Source organism: Haliotis rubra, unplaced genomic scaffold (genome assembly GCF_003918875.1).
Source record: "Haliotis rubra isolate DU_JTF1 unplaced genomic scaffold, ASM391887v1 Scf820, whole genome shotgun sequence".
Taxonomy (NCBI): Eukaryota; Metazoa; Mollusca; class Gastropoda; order Lepetellida; family Haliotidae; genus Haliotis; species Haliotis rubra.
The window spans coordinates 283,546-302,736 of NW_025767547.1; the positions used below are offsets into that span (position 1 = coordinate 283,546).

Sequence of the window (19,191 nt, forward strand, 5' to 3'; positions counted from 1 at the left end):
CCACACGTCCCTGTCGGCGGCCGGTTGTCCCTATTCCTCCGGGAGTGGGAGGCAGCCACCTCAAATCCCTGGGTCCTGTCCACGCTCAGGGATGGCCATTTGCCACAGTGGAGGCGAGATCCTCCGTCCTTTCTCGGGGTTCGGGCTGCGCCTGTGCCGACCTCGCGACAAAGCGGGCCAGCTCCGTGCGAAGTTCAGTCCTTACTGAACAAGGCAGCCATCGAGTGGTTCCTGTGGGTCAACAAGGAGAGGGTTTTATTCCACCTACTTCCTAGTGACCAAAAAGGACGGAGGGTTCAGACCCATTCTGAATCTCAGAGGGTTGAACCAGTTACTGGAGGTGCCGTCTTTCAGGATGGAGACACTCAGGTCAGTGATCTCCTCCGTCGAGACAGGGGATTGGCTTACGTCAATCGATCTCAAAAGCGCATACCTCCATGTTCCAATGCACCCGAGTTCAAGAAGTACCTCGGTTCTCCTTCCGGCGGGGCGTGCTACCAGTTTAGCGTGCTCCCCGCCGGCATCTCCCGCGGCCAAGGGTGTTCACCAAACTTATGCTAATCCCAGCTCAGTTAGCCAGGTCTCAGGGCAGGTGTTGTCACCCGTACCTGGGCGATTGGCTTCTCAGGGCCTTAGGTCCTCAGTTAAGCAGAGCCTCCACACTGTGCGTGATGGATACTCTGGTGTCACTGGGCTGGATTATCAACCTCAAGAAATCAGACCTCGTTCGGCGCTTGGGATCTGATATTCTTGGGGGCCAGATTCAACAGAGCTAGGGATTGTTTCCCTTGCTCCGGACCTTATCGTCAAAGTCAGAGGACTGTTACACAGTTTCTCCAGTAAGCCCAATCGTCAGCCCGAACATGGCCGGTTGCTAGGCAACATGGCGGCGACAGTGGGCGTGGTTTGGCGTCTTGGCGTCTGAGGATCGCGACCAGTTCAGCAAGCGTTAGCTCAGCTGTGGTCCCACTCGCAGAGCTCACGAGATTATTCTCCACAGCGCCCGAGTGGTTAATTCCTCACTTGCGATGGTGGGCCGGACGTCGGGAATTTGTCAGGGGATCCCCTCGACACCCGACACCTTCCCTCTCAGTTCAGGCGGGCCTCCCTCACAGGTTGGGGGTCCTGGGCGAGCACTCAGCCTCCGGCCTCTGGTGGGGGCGGGGAAGTCAACCTACACATCAATGTGTTAGAACTGAGAGCAGTCCGCGGGGTGTTCGAGTGCTTCCGGTGTTGGTGCAGGGCCGTGTGGTTCGTCTAGAAATGGACAATCAAGCGGCCATGTCTTACATTCTCAAGCAAAGGCGGCACAGTGTCTCCGTCGGCTCCTTCAGGAGGCGTGGCAGTTTCTACTGTGGTGCGATCAGTTCAACATTCGGGTTTTGCCTGTTTATCTCCGAGGGGTAGACAGCGTCCGTGCAGATGCACTCTCCGCGGCGTATACTAGCCCCCGCAGTGGATGCTTTCGACCGGGAGATATTCGGGATTATCTCCCAGTTGTTGGTCGTTCCAGGTGGATCTGTTTGCGTCTGGGGTGGCGAACCAGATTCCTGTGTTTTGCTCGGATTCGGATCGGGGCGTTAATAACGGCGCCTTTCAGCTCGATTGGCCGGACAGGGTACTGTGGGCGTTCCCCGATACCACTGATTTCCAGGGTCCTGTCACAGCTGACCGCACAACCAGCTCGGCTACTTGTGCTTCTGGCACCTTTGGTCGGCACAAGCGCTGGTTTCGGTAATTCTCAGGTTTCTGGCTCAGCCTCCTGTTCTATTACCTTTTCGACCCGGACCTCCTATCCCAGAGCGGGGCCCACCGAATCCCAGGATTCAGTGGGTGGCCTGGCGCTGTCGGGGATGCGCCTCGTGCGGCGGAATTCCTGCACCAGTTGCAGACACAATTCTGGCCAGCGGAGGGATTCGACAAGCGTTCAATATGAGGATAGATGGGCCTGTTATTGGCTGGTGTGTCAACAGGGGATTCTTGATCCCTTTTCTACAGATTTAGTCTGTGTTTTAGAATTCCTCCAGTCTCGGTTGGGCCGGTCTAGCGGCTTCAACTGTTGAGGATATTCTACAGCTATTTCTGCGTTTCATATTCCTGTTGGCGGTGCTCTCTTGGGGCAGCACCCTCTTGTACAGCGCTTTTAGCGAGGCGTGGACAGAATCCGTCCGGTTGTCGGCGGATTAGTCCCGATGGGACTTGTCAATCGTTCTTGATTGGCTGTCCGGTCCACTGTTTCACAATCTGTCGGCTCTTTCCTCCAGCTGTTGGCGTGGAAGGCGGCGTTTCTTGTGGCGGTGACTTCAGGCGAAGCGGGTTGGCGATATTCGCGCAATGTCGGCCGATCCAGCTTACTGTTTTCACAAAGACAGAGTTAGCATCGGCTGCCTGATACTTACCGTCCTAAGAAGGATAGTCCCTTCCATGTGGCCGAAGCCTATTGAGCTCCCAGCTTTCACTCAGCCTTCCTGTCGGTACCTCTCTACGGCGTGCTCCGTCTTAGATGTCCGTAAGACACTTAAGGCTTATATCAAGCGAACAAAGGGGTACCCGTAAGGGTAACCAATTGTTTTGTTGTTATGGCGGGGTTCAGGCTGGTCTTCCGGCGACCAAGCAAACCATTTCTCGGTGGCTTGTCTCTGCCATACATATGAGCTATACTCAAACAGAGTATCCGCCTGTAGGGTTGAAAGCTCATTCGGTTAGGGCAGTTGCTACATCGAAAGCTTACGCTGCAGCCCTGCCCATTGAGGAGATCTGCTCAGCGGCTATTTGGAGCCGTCGAATGCGTTCATCCGTCATTACCAACTTGACAGACTCTCCAGTGGCGTGCTTTCGGTTCGGTCAGTCAGTTCTCTCCAGTGGGCATGGTTCCACCTCTCTAGCCGATTGAGCTTTCGAGGAATTATGTGAACCATTCTATGCCAAATTTTTTAACACTGGTGTTGGGTTTTAAAATCTTGTTTACATATTCCCTTGGTGGCCGGGTTTTATGTGGTGATGGTTTTATTCCCATGTCTTTTGCATTCTGCTCTAGACTTTACTGGCCTTGGAAGCTTTGCTAAATATATACATATTAAGGCATTTCGTTTCTGGTGGCTTATTATTGCGGGACCCTTATCTTGGCTTCGAGTAGATTACGGGAAGGAGGGAGGGTGTGTCTCGTTAGTTTGCTTTAGCGAGGTTTTAGCTGGGCAATTTACATATGTTGACCCTGACCCTGGCTCATGCCCCGCCTGATTGGCTATGGTGGACCGTGACCCGGGTAAGTGTGCTTTTCTGCTATAATTAGCTTGGGAAATTCCACTTCTTGTCGGGGTGTTTTCTGCAGACAGAATGCGGCTCCTTAGCTCCGTCTTTAGGAGTCTGTCTTATGCTTATAAGTACCCCAAGGAGGAATATATAAAAAGAATCGAACTAACCTGTAGAGGTTTCAGATTCTTTGAATATATTCCTCCTTGCAGAATTCTCTCCACCACCCTCCCCACATTCTGTCTGATGTGGTTCAGCATGGAAAGTGAGGTGCGAGGTTACGGTCTAGAGTTACCTGCTCTTGGCTGTAGGGGGCCAGAGGGCCCTGTAAGGGTGGTGTCTCACAAGACAAAGCGTAGTTTTGTTTTGTAAATATTTTTTATTCAAATATTATTTTACAACTGTAAGTAGGGATTTTAAATGGACATTTAAATGCTTATAAGTACCCCAAGGAGGAATATATTCAAAGAATCTGAAACCTCTACAGGTTAGTACTGCATTGTTTAGTCCACCTCAGAACTGCATTGTTTAGTCCACCTCAGTACTGCATTGTTTAGTCCACCTCAGTACTGCATTGTTTAGTCCACCTCAGTACTGCATTGTTTAGTCCACCTCAGTACTGCATTGTTTAGTCCACCTCAGTACTGCATTGTTTAGTCCACCTCAGTACTGCATTGTTTAGTCCACCTCAGTACTGCATTGTTTAGTCCACCTCAGAACTGCATTGTTTAGTCCACCTCAGTACTGCATTGTTTAGTCCACCTCAGTACTAGTATAGTAGTGCAAGTTATAGCCTTGAAATTTTATTTTAATTTTCTTTAAAAAAATAGCTTTTATGATTATTAAGGAGCTGGTGAAATTTGTATAAAATATTGACAGGAAAGGTATAGTTACCAGAGTTATCCCCCTTCCAATTATCATCTGCTTCCATTCGAGCTGAGCAGGTCAGTGGTTCTCTGTCACTGTCAACAGATTAGATTAAGGGTCCCAAAGCAGACCATGTTTTTCTGTGCAGGTGAGGGGACAGTGTTTGCTTGGTGTCAAATGTCCAACATGATTGCTCACATACTTTGTCTCCCAAAGAAATATGAAAACAAAATTCTGTATGTATGTCACAATCTCTTACTGATAAGCAGAGGGCCTAGATTCTGAACCATGTACACCAGTTATTCATTACTGCAATGTAATTCAATAGCCAGGTCATCTTACTTGTGTGTTTTCTAGGCTCGGATCCTTGGCACTTCTCCAGAAAGTATCGACAATGCGGAGAATCGGTTCAAGTTCTCCCGTATGCTGGACAACATGGGGATCAGTCAGCCGATGTGGAAGGAACTCTCCACTTTGGAGGTACATTTGCACCTGTAGGAGGGTATTGAGTCATCCCATTGATGACATCCTTACCTTGTCAGACTGATGACGGGTTGACCTCTTTGGTCATGTGGACATCTTCAGATCAAAAGGTCCTTGGTTTAAATCCCAGTATAGGACTATGCTACACTAGCTATGAGTGTGAAGCTGATTCTACTATTACCCTGTTCTAAGTGACAAGGTCATCTAAAAATGTCCATATTATTCCGCTAAAATCTTTGGAAATTGTACTACAACTAATGATATTCAGTAGTCTGAGGGTAGGGCTGATAATGTCTGAACTTATTTTGATTGAGCCACACACTGAGATACAGTTTAAAGATGATCTAATATCAACTTGGAGCCGGCCAGTCCCTTAGTTTCTTTTCAGCCAAGAGCCAGGCAGGGTGACAAGAAGTACCATCTTTGAACGTCTATTAGTTTGATCGGGAAAGGGGATAGAACCATGGGCTTCCACTCTTTGAAGATCTGAGCCGACATATTGCCATATTGAATTGTCATTTTGTACTATTCCTCAATCATTTCTTCTTGTTTCAGTATGGAATATTTTGCTTTTGTGTTTTCATCAAAACTTCTGGTACTTTTTTTGTAATCTTGTTTAACCTTTGATTCCACGATCCAATATTGCCAGTCAGCCAGAAATATTCAGAGTCTTCGGATAAGTGGTCTTGGGCTCTATTTTATTATAATGGTATCTTTTTAAAAAATCTGGTAAATTTTTTCTTATCCTGACTCATAATCTTTTGCTTATCTCCCTTTCCCTTGCGAATGGTAGTGGAACACTTGAATCCCTTGAAGTTCCCGAGGCGGACGTAAAAATACACTCACCCACGAGTAACCTCCCTTTTGCCCTTCCCGCGCAAACAGTCATGTGACCAGCCTTACTTGTCACTCTCTCCCTTTTCGCCCAAGTGGATGGTTGGGCGAGCACTGGAGTCCCGTATACGGCATTATATCCTTTTTATTTAGGTCCTTTTCTTTAAAGTTACGCTGTGCATGGATTTGGCTATAACTATATTGTATTATATGTAAACATTTTGTAAAACTTAATTGTGTTTGTGTCATAATTTCATCGTTATGTAACTTGTTTACATTTCATGAAATCTTGCAGTGTTTGCAGGCACAGGTTATCCGTGGCTGATCCTCACCCCCAATGCCCTTCGTACATCAATCCATGTTCTTCCAGCTTGCGCTGTACTTATTGTGTTGATTTATCAAATCTACAATTTAATCAACATTTGTCTTATATCTATAGACGTGCCATGGATCGGGTGAGAAAGTCATCTCAAGTCTCATCAGCCTGCAAACCGTATGTTGCTTGCTACTGCGGAGATTCATAATACTGGTGCTATGTTGAGTACGTTGCAGGGGCAGTCTGCTGGTACGGGGGCCAAGAAGAGATCGGCTACAACGCAGTTGACTCCGACTCAAGCTAAGAAAAAGAGAGAGAATCTACAGATAGAGGTTCACGAAGAGAGGACTCTCAAGATAGACGTTCGCAAAGGGAGGAATCTTCAGACAGAGGTTCGGGAAAGGATGATGGAGTTTCCAGAAGGGATACAGGTTCGCACATGGATGATCCGCGGAGGCCTAGTTCTACTAATCAGGAGATACTGGATGAGCAAGCAGACTTCGTCTTCCCAGACGCAGACGTTACAGCTTGGATTGCTAATGGGTTGAGCTTGGAGTCTCCTTCTAAGGATAAAGATGAAGTCTACACTTATATGATGCTAAACGATGACTTTGACTCGGTCACTATCCCTCCAATTGAACCTATATCCAAGGTACCCTCCAACCTAAAGCATCCAAGATCCAGAGTCAGCATCTGCCATCATTTAATGTGAAGAGAATCCCCTTACATCATATGGATGCATTTATAAAGGAGCCTGAATGGGATGATAACATGAAGTTAGTCAACGACTCTCGGAACAAGACTTAGAAAGTGGAAGATAAAACGTTATCCCAACTTGATACTGCTACAAGGAGATCCTTTTTCGGGTTGGCCAGGTCCAGAGCCATCAATTAAGCATTGATCAATAAATTCCAGAACTCAAGTTCGGAGAGGACAGAATGATATACTCGGCGCTGATAACTCAGAAGAAGGACCAATACTTTTTATCGGACCATCTGGCATCTATATGTGCAGGTCTCACTTTACTACGCAGACAAGGTCTACTTGCATACTGTTCATGGAGTGATAGATTCACCCAACCGCTATTGAGAGCTCCATGGGAGGTGCCTACTATCTTTGGAGGACAAATAGACAATGCAGCCAAGGAAGCTACACACGACTCTAGAGAAGTTATGATGATAAAATCCATAGATACTCTGGCCAATGTCATCCGTCATACTTCGCAAAAGTATAACAGCAAGTCCAAATATTCCGGCATACAGAAGGCAAAGGAGAAGAAGTACTCCAGCTTCAGAGGCGGCAAAGGGTCCTTTGTCGTCCATCCGGAAATTACAGAGGAAACTCAGGGAGACGCCGCACTCCCAGAGAATCCAGAGGTACTAGACGCTGATATTGTGGTTCGCGGAACGACTGGAATCTTCCGACCCCAGCCGTTCCTGTAAAACCATCTACAGTGGGTGGACGTCTACAAAGGTACTGGAAAAATTGGGGAATACTTGAGGACGACATCTCCCAAGTACTGCGAGAAGGATACAGAGTACATCTCAAGGCCACACCTCCGCTAACCCTCAGCCCGATGGTCTTCGACTATGCAGAGGAGCAGGCAAACAAACTACAAGAAGCCATCAACTCACTACTTATGAAACAGGTGCTAGAGATAATAGATCAGCATCATCTCACTCTAGGCTTATATTCCCCAATTTTTCTAGTACCCAAGAAGAACTCCAAGAAGAAGTTCAGACTGATTTACAACATGCGGAACTTAAACAAAGACTATCTACTGAAACCAGAGAGGTTCAGAATGATCCACCTACCTCAACTCTGACTACTCGTCCGTCCAGCAGATTACACGGCCAGCATAGACCTGCAGGATGCGTATCTACACATCCCCATACATCTGGCAGGGGTTCAAATGGTTTTTTAAAAACCACTTACCACAGGGCAAGTGACTTTAAGAAATTAACTTGTCCTGACTAATTTTCCACTTGCCCAGATTTTATGACATAATTATGATGATGTAATTATGAAAGAATAAATCAACATGGTATTTGATGTTAATGTTTACTGGACTATTTATTGAAAAGTGATAAATAGCAAAGAAAGATACTACTTTATTATCATTGCGAAATTTAATAGCTACATTTTGAGCAGATATGAAATTAAATCAAAGTTTATTTGCAGTTTGAAACCATAAGTGGAAATTATCTAGTAGCCCACGGACAAGTAAGATAACATTATTTGATTGCCCGAAATGAAAACTGACTTGTCCCCGGGCGTCGGGCGATGCGATTTTTGAACCCTTGATCCGGAATCAAGAAAGTATGTGCGATTCCTATTCAGAGGGCAGCACTTCCAATGGAACATCCTACCGTTTGGAATATCTTCGGCCCCGTGGCTATTCACACGAGTAACCAAGCCTGTAGTCGCATATCTACATCATCGAGGTCAACAGAATACCTTCTACTTGGACGACGGCATTCAGGTTCACCAAAGTTCCAGTCAACTCAGACTACAGCTGAACTTCACAATCAAATTACTCACTTCAAAAGACTAAGACAAGGAGACAAAAATTCAAGAACCTGTTCATCCCATTATCAGCAGAGACATCAGCAGAAGTCTCAAGAACGAAGATATCGTTCTGGATGAGAGACGTCATATTGAGAGCCTATAAAGCAGCAGGACTAGAACCTCCTAGAGCTTCCAACCCACACAAAGTCAGAGCACTGGCGTCAACATTGGCTGTGCACGGAAATTGCTCTATATCAGCAATTATGCAGGGCTGCTTTTGGAAGTTGGACACAGTGTTTGCCAACCACTACCTCGGAGACATAGCCACTGAAGACATCTGAGGCATTCACCAATTTGGACCTCTCGATTTAGCACAGCAACTAACGGTTCCTCAAAGGCGCTGAGTTAGAAAATTTCACCCTTTACCACGTTGACCTGTTGATAACTTTTACTAAGGAAAAGTCCATGCGCACAGTCTAGGACAGGCTAGCATGAGTGATTAAAGATCCTGTACGGGTAAAGATCTTACCTGTACGTGAAGGGGTCGCAACTCATTTATGATAAAGATCTTATCATAATCTATGGGTTGTTATAAGATATCTAGTAATAAGAAGATACTAGTTTATTTGAAGCCACATGAATCAACATGATTCAACTTGTTGAGACTGAAGTAAAACAAGAAAGTGGTCCCCCCGAGCTATAACTGAAGTTGGAAGAATAGGATCTAGGAAATGCCGTTTTGCAGTTCCCATGGGTGGGATACAGGACGTATCTAAGGACAGCTGATGAATCCACGAAGTGGCTTGACCCACCACCAATCTGACGAGAAGCCCTCCCAACCTCCCCGCTGGAAACACTTAGGATTTCACAGCAGATCCAAGTGCATGGGCAGAAAAAATCAGGAGAGAGTGAAAAGTAAGGCTGGTCACATGACTGTTTACATGGGAAAGGGCAAAAGGGAGGTAACTTGTGGCTGAGTGTATATTTACGTCCGCGTCGGGAACTTCAAGGCATCCAAGTGTTCCACTACCATTCGCCAGGGAAAGGGAGATAAGCAAACGATCACGAGTCACGATAAGTATAAAAATATCAAGTTTACTTGAAAAATTACATTTTTTGTCAAGCACAGTTTGTTTTGAGGTTCTAACGTGTGTGATCTGCAGAGTGCCCGGAAGTTCTGTTCGGAAGTCAGCTACCCCTGTCTGGTGCGACCCTCCTACGTGTTGAGTGGCGCAGCGATGAACGTGGCCCACACACCCCAGGATCTGGAGACATTCCTCACGCAGGCCAGCGCTGTGTCCAAGGAGCATCCAGTTGTCATCTCCAAGTTCATCCTGGAAGCTAAGGTAATTCTCAGTTGTTAATGACTGTTGTTACTCGTTAGTGCTGCCTCACACACATTTCTCAACATCTGTAAACACAGATCTCCTCAGCATGATACAGGTGGAGGCATGAAGTGACCCAGTTGTCAAAGTAGACAGAGTTGCTTCCCTTAGCTGTAACAGAATTGTGTAATCACAGGCACTAGAATGTAATAGCTTTGAACAGTGATAGATGTTTTCTGCCAACATTTAGTAATCTAAGACCCACCTGCATCAGTGTTCCTATGTAATGCTATTGATACAATTTACTAAGGCCCTAAATCTGACTTTACTTTGATTCACAGCATACCACGTTCCAACAAGATATTCAGCTCAACTTTTGATTAGGATATTGTCATTATTCAAGCAGGCACTACAGTCCGTTTGAGTCAGAAACGGACCGATGAATAGCAAATTTTATCATTGTACAAAATTGCCACATAAATATAAATAGTACACATGTTTATCATTTACTAATACCCAACAGCTTTCTTATATTTGAAAATTTTCCGGACTCCACCAGAAAAGGTCTTTAAGAAACTATCATTCAAATTTTGACACAGTTCACTATTTGTTACGAGGGAGGAGTGCAGAGAAAGGGACAGCCAGGTGTGCAAGAAAGGATGGAGACGGCACAGCACAGGCTAATGAATCAATAACTTGGTGGGAACTTGTGCACGTGCTTCTCTAACACCTGGCTGTCCCTTTCTCTGCACTCCTCCCTCGTAACAAATATTGAACTGTGTCAAAATTTAAATGATAGTTTCTTAAAGAACATTTTTGGTGGAGTCCGGAAAATTTTCAAATATAAGAAAGCTGTTGGGTATTAGTAAATGATAAACGTGTACTATTTATATTTATGTGGCAATTTTGTACAATGATAAATTTGCAATTCATCGGTCCGTTTCTGACTCAAACGGACTGTAAGTTGGTTTTTGATGTGCCCAGGGGATGTAACTCTTCACAGCAAAATGCGGTAACTTAGACAACGTAGCCACTCACCCATTTCACTCTTATGAAGAGGGTTGTGGCATGATATGAAAGTACCTTCATGAAAATATAATTATTTATTATTATTTTCACCTGCGCTGAAATTCTCCTGCAGGAGATTGACGTTGATGCTGTCGCCTGTGATGGGGAGGTAGTCTGCATGGCTGTGTGCGAACACGTGGAAAATGCAGGTGTACATTCAGGGGATGCAACTCTCGTGACCCCACCTCAGGACTTGAATGATGAGACATTGGCAAAGATCAAAGCAATTTGTTGCGCTATTGGTCGAGCTCTGGAGGTCACTGGACCATTTAACCTTCAGCTCATTGCCAAGGTAATTACATTTAGATTTTCATGTCTATACCACATTTGGTATCATCATCCATTGTGACAAATATACCTTCATCAGGTTGGAACATAAAATTATGAAATTCAATTTAAAATATTATTGTCGTTATGTTATCCGGTTTGCATATAAATGAGCGTCCATATTTTAGTCATGTAATATGTTTTTAGTGATAAAGTTCATGATGCAGAATAAATATGTGACTTGACAAGATAATTCTGTTTCCAGGACAACCAACTGAAGGTCATCGAGTGCAATGTGAGAGTCTCAAGGTCATTCCCTTTTGTATCCAAAGCATTGGACAAAGATTTGGTTGCCTTGGCAACAAGAGTGATTACGGGGGAAATGGTCGACCCAGAAAACATCCTTCAAGGTTGTGGAAGAGTGGCAGTCAAGGTGGGTGGCAATGGTGACCAGAAATTGGTTTAAAATTTGAAACTAAAATTTTTTTCAGTCACAAAATCAGTTTCAGTCTAAAATAAATCTCATCTGGCATTGATTATAATTGATCAGTGGACTATGACTGTGGACCACCAAATACCTTCACACCATGTTAGTCACAGAAGATGTTTTGTCTTCAAATGTGTTGATGATTTTGCCATGTTTGAAGTGCTATTTGTCTTGTGGACCTGCTTATGTCACATCCTGTTAAACGCAGTGAAGCAGATGAGGGACTAGGTGTGTTACAGTACAGGCAAATCACGATTAGTTGAATGCCGGTGTCACGAATAATACTCATAACTCGAAGTACCTGTCGGTCCCGACCAGTCCCTGTTGTAGTTGTCATCATTTGATTTCCGGTTACACGAATTCGTCTCATAAATACACACGATGACTCAAGAAGGAAATTTGGTCCCATGAGATTCAAACAACAGCAATCTTGTGTTCATAAGCCGAAGTCAGTCATTGAGAAGTTAATTGGTGTAGCTTACTGATCCAATTAACAAACCAGCGCGGCTCACACCTTTCCACCATTGACGGGTGAGTTCAAAAGGCAGATTAGTGATTGTACGGAAACGGAAGAATTAGCACATGACATTGAGTTAACTCAATCAAAGGAACGCTGAACTGTCCTTGTCTGTGCTAATCAGACTGGAACTGATAAGGTGCCCCTATTAGTGATAGGGAAATCTACCAAGCCGCGTTGTTTTAAGAACGTCAGATCTCTGCCGACTTCATACTGTCACAACAAGTCTGCCTGGATGACATCTGATTTATTTGTGGATTGGGAAAAATCATTAGATAAACAAATGCTTAGGCGGAGGAATTAGGACTGGATCATCTTTTTTTCTACCCTCATAGACATACCTATGTCTGGAATAAATCGATAAGTCAAATTTATTACTTGGTCCCCAGCGATTCGACTCATCGGGATTTGACTGTATTTTGAAGTGCCATTGGTCTAAGGAACCTTCCTGTTTAACAAGTGCGCGCCCCATTAAAGTACATGATATACTGTTGTGGTGTTCTCCCCAGGTGCCGGTGTTCTCCTTCATGCGGCTGCAGGGTGCCGATGTGCTCCTGGGGGTGGAGATGGCCAGCACGGGGGAGGTGGCTTGCTTCGGGGAGGACAGATACGAGGCCTACCTCAAGGCCCAGATCAGTACAGGGGTGAAGATTCCCAGGAAGAATATCCTCCTGTCCATTGGAAGTTTCAAGGTTTGTGTGGAGAATGTTGTTGTTGTTGTTGTTGTAGTGGTGGTGGTGGTGGTTAATTCACCTGAAGCGATATAAAATCATTGATGCACAAACTCAGCTAATTTTCCTTTCTTTCAGTTACTGCATTCCTTTGAGTAAATTGTATATTATGCAGGATGTGCCCTGCAGTGAAAATACCCATGTTGATCTAAGACAGAGGGTTATCTCCCCTTATCCGATAATATCCGTCATATTGGACCTATCAGATTATGGGCACAATCACTGTCATATTGAGTGAGTGAGTGAGTTCAGTTTTACGCGCTTTTAGCAATATTCCAGCTATATCACTGCGGGGGACACCAGAAATGGGCTTCACACATTGTACCCTTGTGAGGAATCGAACCCGGGTCTTCGGCGTGACGGGCTAACGCTTTAACCACTAGGCTACCCCACCGCCCCTGTCATATTGAAATTGTATTTAGAAAAACTTGTTCTTCAGTGAACATAAAGTATTATCAGAAGTTTCCCGGGGTGACAGTTTGCTTTCCTTGATGTCAAAGAAAATATCTGATGTTTTGTCACTTCATGTGCTCAGAGAGCTTTGGTCTGTTAATAAGGATGTCAATCACAGAGTTAGAAGAAAATGAAATATTTTGAACATTGATAGTGTTTCTTGCCAGAATAGATGTCAGTTGTAGAATATATATGTAACATGCAATCTTTGGTTTGGATTTGATTTTATGTTTCACACAGGTACGCCTTTTTGTGTGTCACACACTTCTGTTCTAATGTCCTACTGTCATGCTCTGATGGTGTTTGGTCCTACTCTTTTTGTCTGTTTCTATTCTGTTGTGTTCTTCTGTTCAATTGTCAGGTTTTACTCTCCTGTTCTAGTGTCCCATTCTACTATCCTCTTAATCTGTTCTACTATTCTACTGTCCTCTTAATCTGTTCTACTATTCTCTTAATCTCTTCCACTATTCTTCTGTCCTCTTAATCTCTTCCACTATTCTACTGTCCTCTTAATCTGTTTTACTATTCTACTGTCCTCTTAATCTGTTCTACTATCCTCTTAATCTCTTCCACTATTCTTCTGTCCTCTTAATCTGTTCCACTTTTCTCTGTCCTCTTAATCTCTTCCACTATTCTTCTCTCTTAATCTGTTCTACTATTCTCTTAATCTGTTCCACTATTCTTCTGTCCTCTTAATCTGTTCAACTAGTCTAATATCCTCTTAATCTGTTCCACGATTCTTCTGTCCTCTTAATCTGTTCCGCTATTCTTCTGTCCTCTTAATCTGTTCCACTATTCTTTTGTCCTCTTAATCTGTTCCACTATTCCCCTATCCTCTTAATCTGTTCCACTATTCTCCTATCTTCTTAATCTGTTCCACTATGCTCCTATCCTCTTAATCTGTTCCACTATGCTCCTATCCTCTTAATCTGTTCCACTATTCTTCTGTCCTCTTAATCTGTTCCACTATTCTACTGTCCTCTTAATCTGTTCTACTGTTCTCTCTGTGTCACCCACAGTACAAGAATGAGCTGATCCCCACCGTGCGAACCCTCACCGAGATGGGCTACAACCTGTTTGCCAGCATGGGTACCGCTGACTTCTACAATGAACATGGATTCCAGGTATGGCTTGAGGGGGTCCTTACTGGTCACTATAATGCAGTGCTTTATCAGCTGAGAGTCTGGGTTTGATTCCCAGATCTGACTCACACCCAAAATAAACTTAATTCTTGTGAAGGAATAAAATATTTCTCTCCTCATGATAAGATAGACTGACTGATATTATGGTTTTGTTGAGTTCAGTGTTTGAGAATATGTGTTCCACCTATGACAGGCCCATTAATGATGCTTAATTTACCATTATGGCATTGAAAACAATGTAAAATATGTGTGAATTCCTGAGAAAATAAGTACTTTACAGAAAAACTGTCTGAAAATAATTACATAATTCTTAAATTGTCATTTAAAGGTGTTTTGTTCAAATTCCGGTACAACTCACTTCTAGCAGATGTTTCCGATTTATTTTCAAGATGCAGATTTTTCAATCAAGTGTTATCATTGGCTCCTTTAGGTGAAGGCAGTCGATTGGCCATACGAGGACACAGGCGAGAGCAAGAATGGTGCAGAGCAGCGTACTATTGCCGACTATCTGGCAGACAACATGTTCGATTTGGTGATCAACTTGCCTCTACGGAACGGAGGCTCTCATCGGGCGTCCTCGTTCGTCACCCAGGGTTACAAGACTCGGAGAATGGCAGTGGATTATTCAGTTCCCCTGATCACAGATGTCAAATGTACAAAGCTCTTTGTGGAGGTCAGTTACATGTTTTTTACTTCATTTGTCTAATTCTTTATGTCACTGTTGTTCTTAAACATTTTGTTGAATGGTATGGTTTAGGGAATGTTCATTTATCAAGGAGGGGTCAGGGGATTTTTATGCATTGTTGTACTGAGAGTAATGACCCTTTCCTCCTGATGTCATGTTTTGTGTGACCCTTCCCATGTCCTTTGTATTTTTTGTTACCCTACCAAACTATTTGTACTAATTTTAATGACCCTCCTCTAGAGACTGCAAACTTTCTGGTGACCCACCTATGATTTGCTTAGACCCACCTACACCTTACAATAAATCACTGTTCTCTTATTGCTGTTGAATCAGTGATATTTGCTATTTGTAGTACAGACAGTAGAAGATAACATGTTTATTATGATTCCAGGCGCTGAGGAGACGGAAGGGTGCTCCACCTATGAAGACGCACATTGACTGCATCTCATCACAAAGAATCGTCAGGCTCCCTGGTCAGTGAAATTGTTTATAATTACACATACCACGTTTTTATATTTATTCTGATTCAGACAGCAATCCATGGTCAGTCTGAAAGCACCCAGTTGTTCAGATTATCTAATGTTATCTGACATAAACTGTGGACAGCATCATGTACCTAGAAACTGACCAATCAGCATGAAGAATCTATTAAATGCACAGATAAAATATCAGAAATATATTCCGCCCATTCATACTTCCAATGTTTTACTTACTGTTATTGGACCGCCTCCGTGGTGTAGTGGTTAGGCGTCTGCCTGGAGAGCGGAAGGTAGCGGGGTTCGATCCCCGACCGCGTCATACCAGAAGACGTTAAAATATGGTATTTGTTGGTCCCTGCCTGACGCTCGGCATTAATGGGTACAACAAGGACTGGTCGGCTTGGAGTCAGTATAATGTTTCTGAGTGGGGTATTCATGCTTCACTGCGGCATGGTATCTCAGTGGGCTAGCACTATAAAACCAGCTTCAGTCTGGGTTAGTACAAGCAGCCGCACATACACATACACACGCATGCACGTCGTCATATGAAGCGAAATATTCTCAAGTACGACGTTAAACCCAATTTCACCTCACCTCACCTCACCTCACTTACTGTTATCCCTCTTTGCAAGCTGTTATCGAATAAAGACGCGTGAACGTCCGAGTGAGAATTGATCTTCAGCAACCATGCTTGTCCTAAGAGGCAAATAACCATTCGTGACCAACTCGTGTTATTCCGGGACAAGCCGAATAGCGACTCGTGCCCCTCTGGAAGGATTTCATATTGGCGCATGAACATCAGAACTACTTTAAAAAAGAACGATAACTCTACCCCTGTTTGATTCCAAAGTTTCTTAATATCACCGAAGCACATGTACATTGTATTGCTAGGTTGTTGGTGTTTGTTTTTTTTACTTATTTAGTTTAAAGAACTAAACCTCTTTGATACAACTAAAAGAAGGAGAAAAACATATTTGTTAAAGATATATTATAATGTAATTATTACCAGCTGTTCACCTTATATTTCCAATTATGTTAATTTTCTTAATAGTGTTTAATCATCACAAATGAATATATTATTGAATATACAAGAAAAAAATTCAGCTACATTAAATCCCAAAGCAGATACTCAAAAATGACTTTAAAATATTTCTCAAACTGAACACTCGTGTAACCTTGCTGTCACACCCCTGGTGGAATTTCAAATGAATTTGCTGAAAAAAATATGAATGACCAAAAAACACTCAGACTAAAATATCCCCAGAGCTATGAAATATAAGCCCAATGTTAAAGATTAAGGTTGATTAGTTACATACAAATACGATATTATTGTTTTGAAACTCGTAGCGATTATAATTACATTTCCTACAATTGGTCGGAGCGCCGCGTACAATCTCCATAACAAGCCCTTAAGATCGTCAGAAATACACTCAGTTGGACCCATGAGAGCAGTGATGTCAACAAACGCACGTGCGTGTATTTGAATCTCTCACCGTCAATCGCATGATTCTTATTAAAAAGTTCATAAAAGGCAGCAAAATCATTTTAGCTACGTTCTTTGTACTTTCAATATGACGATATATAATTTTCATGATGTTTAAACAGTGACATAATGCCATAAACGATTTAAGTACTCTGGATTATGTTTATCAAAGCACCGCGCTCATTTAGGCGCGTTCTGATTGGTTTGTCGTATTTTCGCACATAACAAGTATTGAGTGGGGGACGAGTCTTCTTGGAGGTTACAGAAAGGGGCGAGTGGTGACGAATGGCAAATAACGAGATCGGGTGGTCAGGCTTGCTGACCTGGTTGACACATGTCATCGTATCCTAATTGCGTAGATCGATGCTCATGCTGTTGAACACTGGATTGTCTGGTCCAGATTTGATTGTTTACAGACCGCTGCTACATAGCTGGGATATTGCTGAGCGCGGAGTAAAGCTGAACTCACTAACTCACTGTTATTGAATAGCTGTGATCATGGTCATATACTATTCCAATAAAGTTAAAGAATGGCAGATTGATTTAGCTGACTGTACATATTTTTTCATGACATATACTCATGAAAACAAATAAGGGAACACATGAAAGTACACGTGTTCCTTTATTCTTTTCGAGGTTTCTTCACAAGGTGTGTATTGCACTGTGGGTGAAATTCTGGAAATAGATAAAGGAACACTTGTACTTTCATGTGTTCCCTTATTTGTTTCCATGAGTATATAAAATATCTTCTGAGTACTACATGTCTGAGGAGGGAGACCCTTTGACTGACATGGTACCTGCCAACATTCAGACCAACACAGTGGTGTAGTAGATAGAGTGTCTGCCTGGAGAGCAGGAGGTTGGTGGTTCGACCCCTGGCTGCAGCATACCCAAAACTGACTGGCACTTGGCATTGAGGGAATTCTACAGCAACTGGCTGTGTCCGAGTCAGAATAAGGGGCAGTAGGGAAGCTTAGTGGTTAAAGTGTTCACTTGTCTCGCTGAAAACAGACGTCCGATTCCCCACATGGGTACAATGTGTGAAGTCCATGTCTGGTGTCCAGCTATGATATTGCTGGAATATTGCCGAAAACAGTGTTATTCCATACTTACTCAGGGAGTGAGAATAACGTGCCAGAGTAACATGAAATAAGAGGGTATCCTTGTCAGACTGCATTATGGGATCTCAGTGGTCTATAAAACCCTCTAGTCCAATACAAGTAGCCATACACAAGTGCCTGTCACTATAGATGTAATAAACCTAAACACAATGTTACACACCATTTCGCCTTACCTCACCTTGCTTTCACCCAGGCCTCATCGACGTCCACGTGCATGTCCGTGAGCCAGGTGCCACACACAAGGAAGACTGGTCCTCGTGCACTGCTGCGGCCCTAGCAGGGGGGATAACTCTAATTCTTGCCATGCCTAACACAAACCCAGCTACTGTAGACCAGGGGTCATTCGCCCTAACACAAAAGGTATGTAGTACATTTCCTAATGGCCATTTTGAATCACATTTTTTCTGATATTTTACAAGACGGGACTTTACCAGGAGCTTCTTTATCTTACCTGCTACCACTCCAGTGACAAAACCACTGTGATATTGCTGGAATATTGCTAAAAGCAGCATAAAACCATACTCATTCAAGAGACAAAATGCTCAGAATCAAGCAACAAAATATACATCTGTTTGAAATGTAAAGAGCACTAGCATTTTGCAAAGAAAGAATAAGTTCCCATACTCCCCGAAACCTCGATCCAGGAATATCACATGGTCAGTCCTTTATGAGGTTTCCAAAGGTGATTACATATGCTTCATTCACACACTTTTGTGGCCATAGAAACTGAGGTTCAAATCTATACAGATTCCCTGTTCAACAGTTGTGTCAGACATTGGTTGCATGCTCATATGTAAATTCCCATGCTTTCATTTGTGTGTTTTAGTTGGCACAAGAGAAGGCTCGTTGTGACTATGGCCTGTTTGTGGGAGCTAGTGCGGACAATTCTCAGGTCTTGCCATTGTTTGGGGCAAAGGCTTGTGCTCTCAAGATGTACCTGAACCCAACTTTCACCACTCTCCATCTGCAGGATATGTCGGACTGGATGAAGGTGAGGAGTTATCTTCCCTTGGTATTATAATACATGAGTTATCTCACCCTAATTTTAACATCTTTGAATAACAGTTTGCTGTCTACATTATGTTGTTGATTCCTTATGGCAGATTCAAAGTCCTAAGATCAACAGGAGCTGAGAGACTGTACCAGACAGAATGAACTTTTAAACACTCTCAT

The 19,191-nt window shown here is 43.5% G+C and overlaps 1 protein-coding gene across 1 annotated transcript in view; it reads left to right on the plus strand.

Moving 5' to 3' along the window:
• The window catches only part of LOC124262101 (CAD protein-like), a 108,561-nt gene that overhangs the window by 31,050 nt on the left and 58,320 nt on the right, over positions 1 to 19,191 (plus strand). Inside the window, 11 exon segments of the mRNA XM_046696546.1 lie at positions 109 to 252; positions 4,477 to 4,599; positions 9,424 to 9,606; positions 10,727 to 10,945; positions 11,186 to 11,353; positions 12,434 to 12,616; positions 14,128 to 14,232; positions 14,681 to 14,923; positions 15,327 to 15,408; positions 18,212 to 18,378; positions 18,845 to 19,009. Of these exon segments, the coding sequence (XP_046552502.1) occupies positions 109 to 252; positions 4,477 to 4,599; positions 9,424 to 9,606; positions 10,727 to 10,945; positions 11,186 to 11,353; positions 12,434 to 12,616; positions 14,128 to 14,232; positions 14,681 to 14,923; positions 15,327 to 15,408; positions 18,212 to 18,378; positions 18,845 to 19,009 (1,782 nt within the window).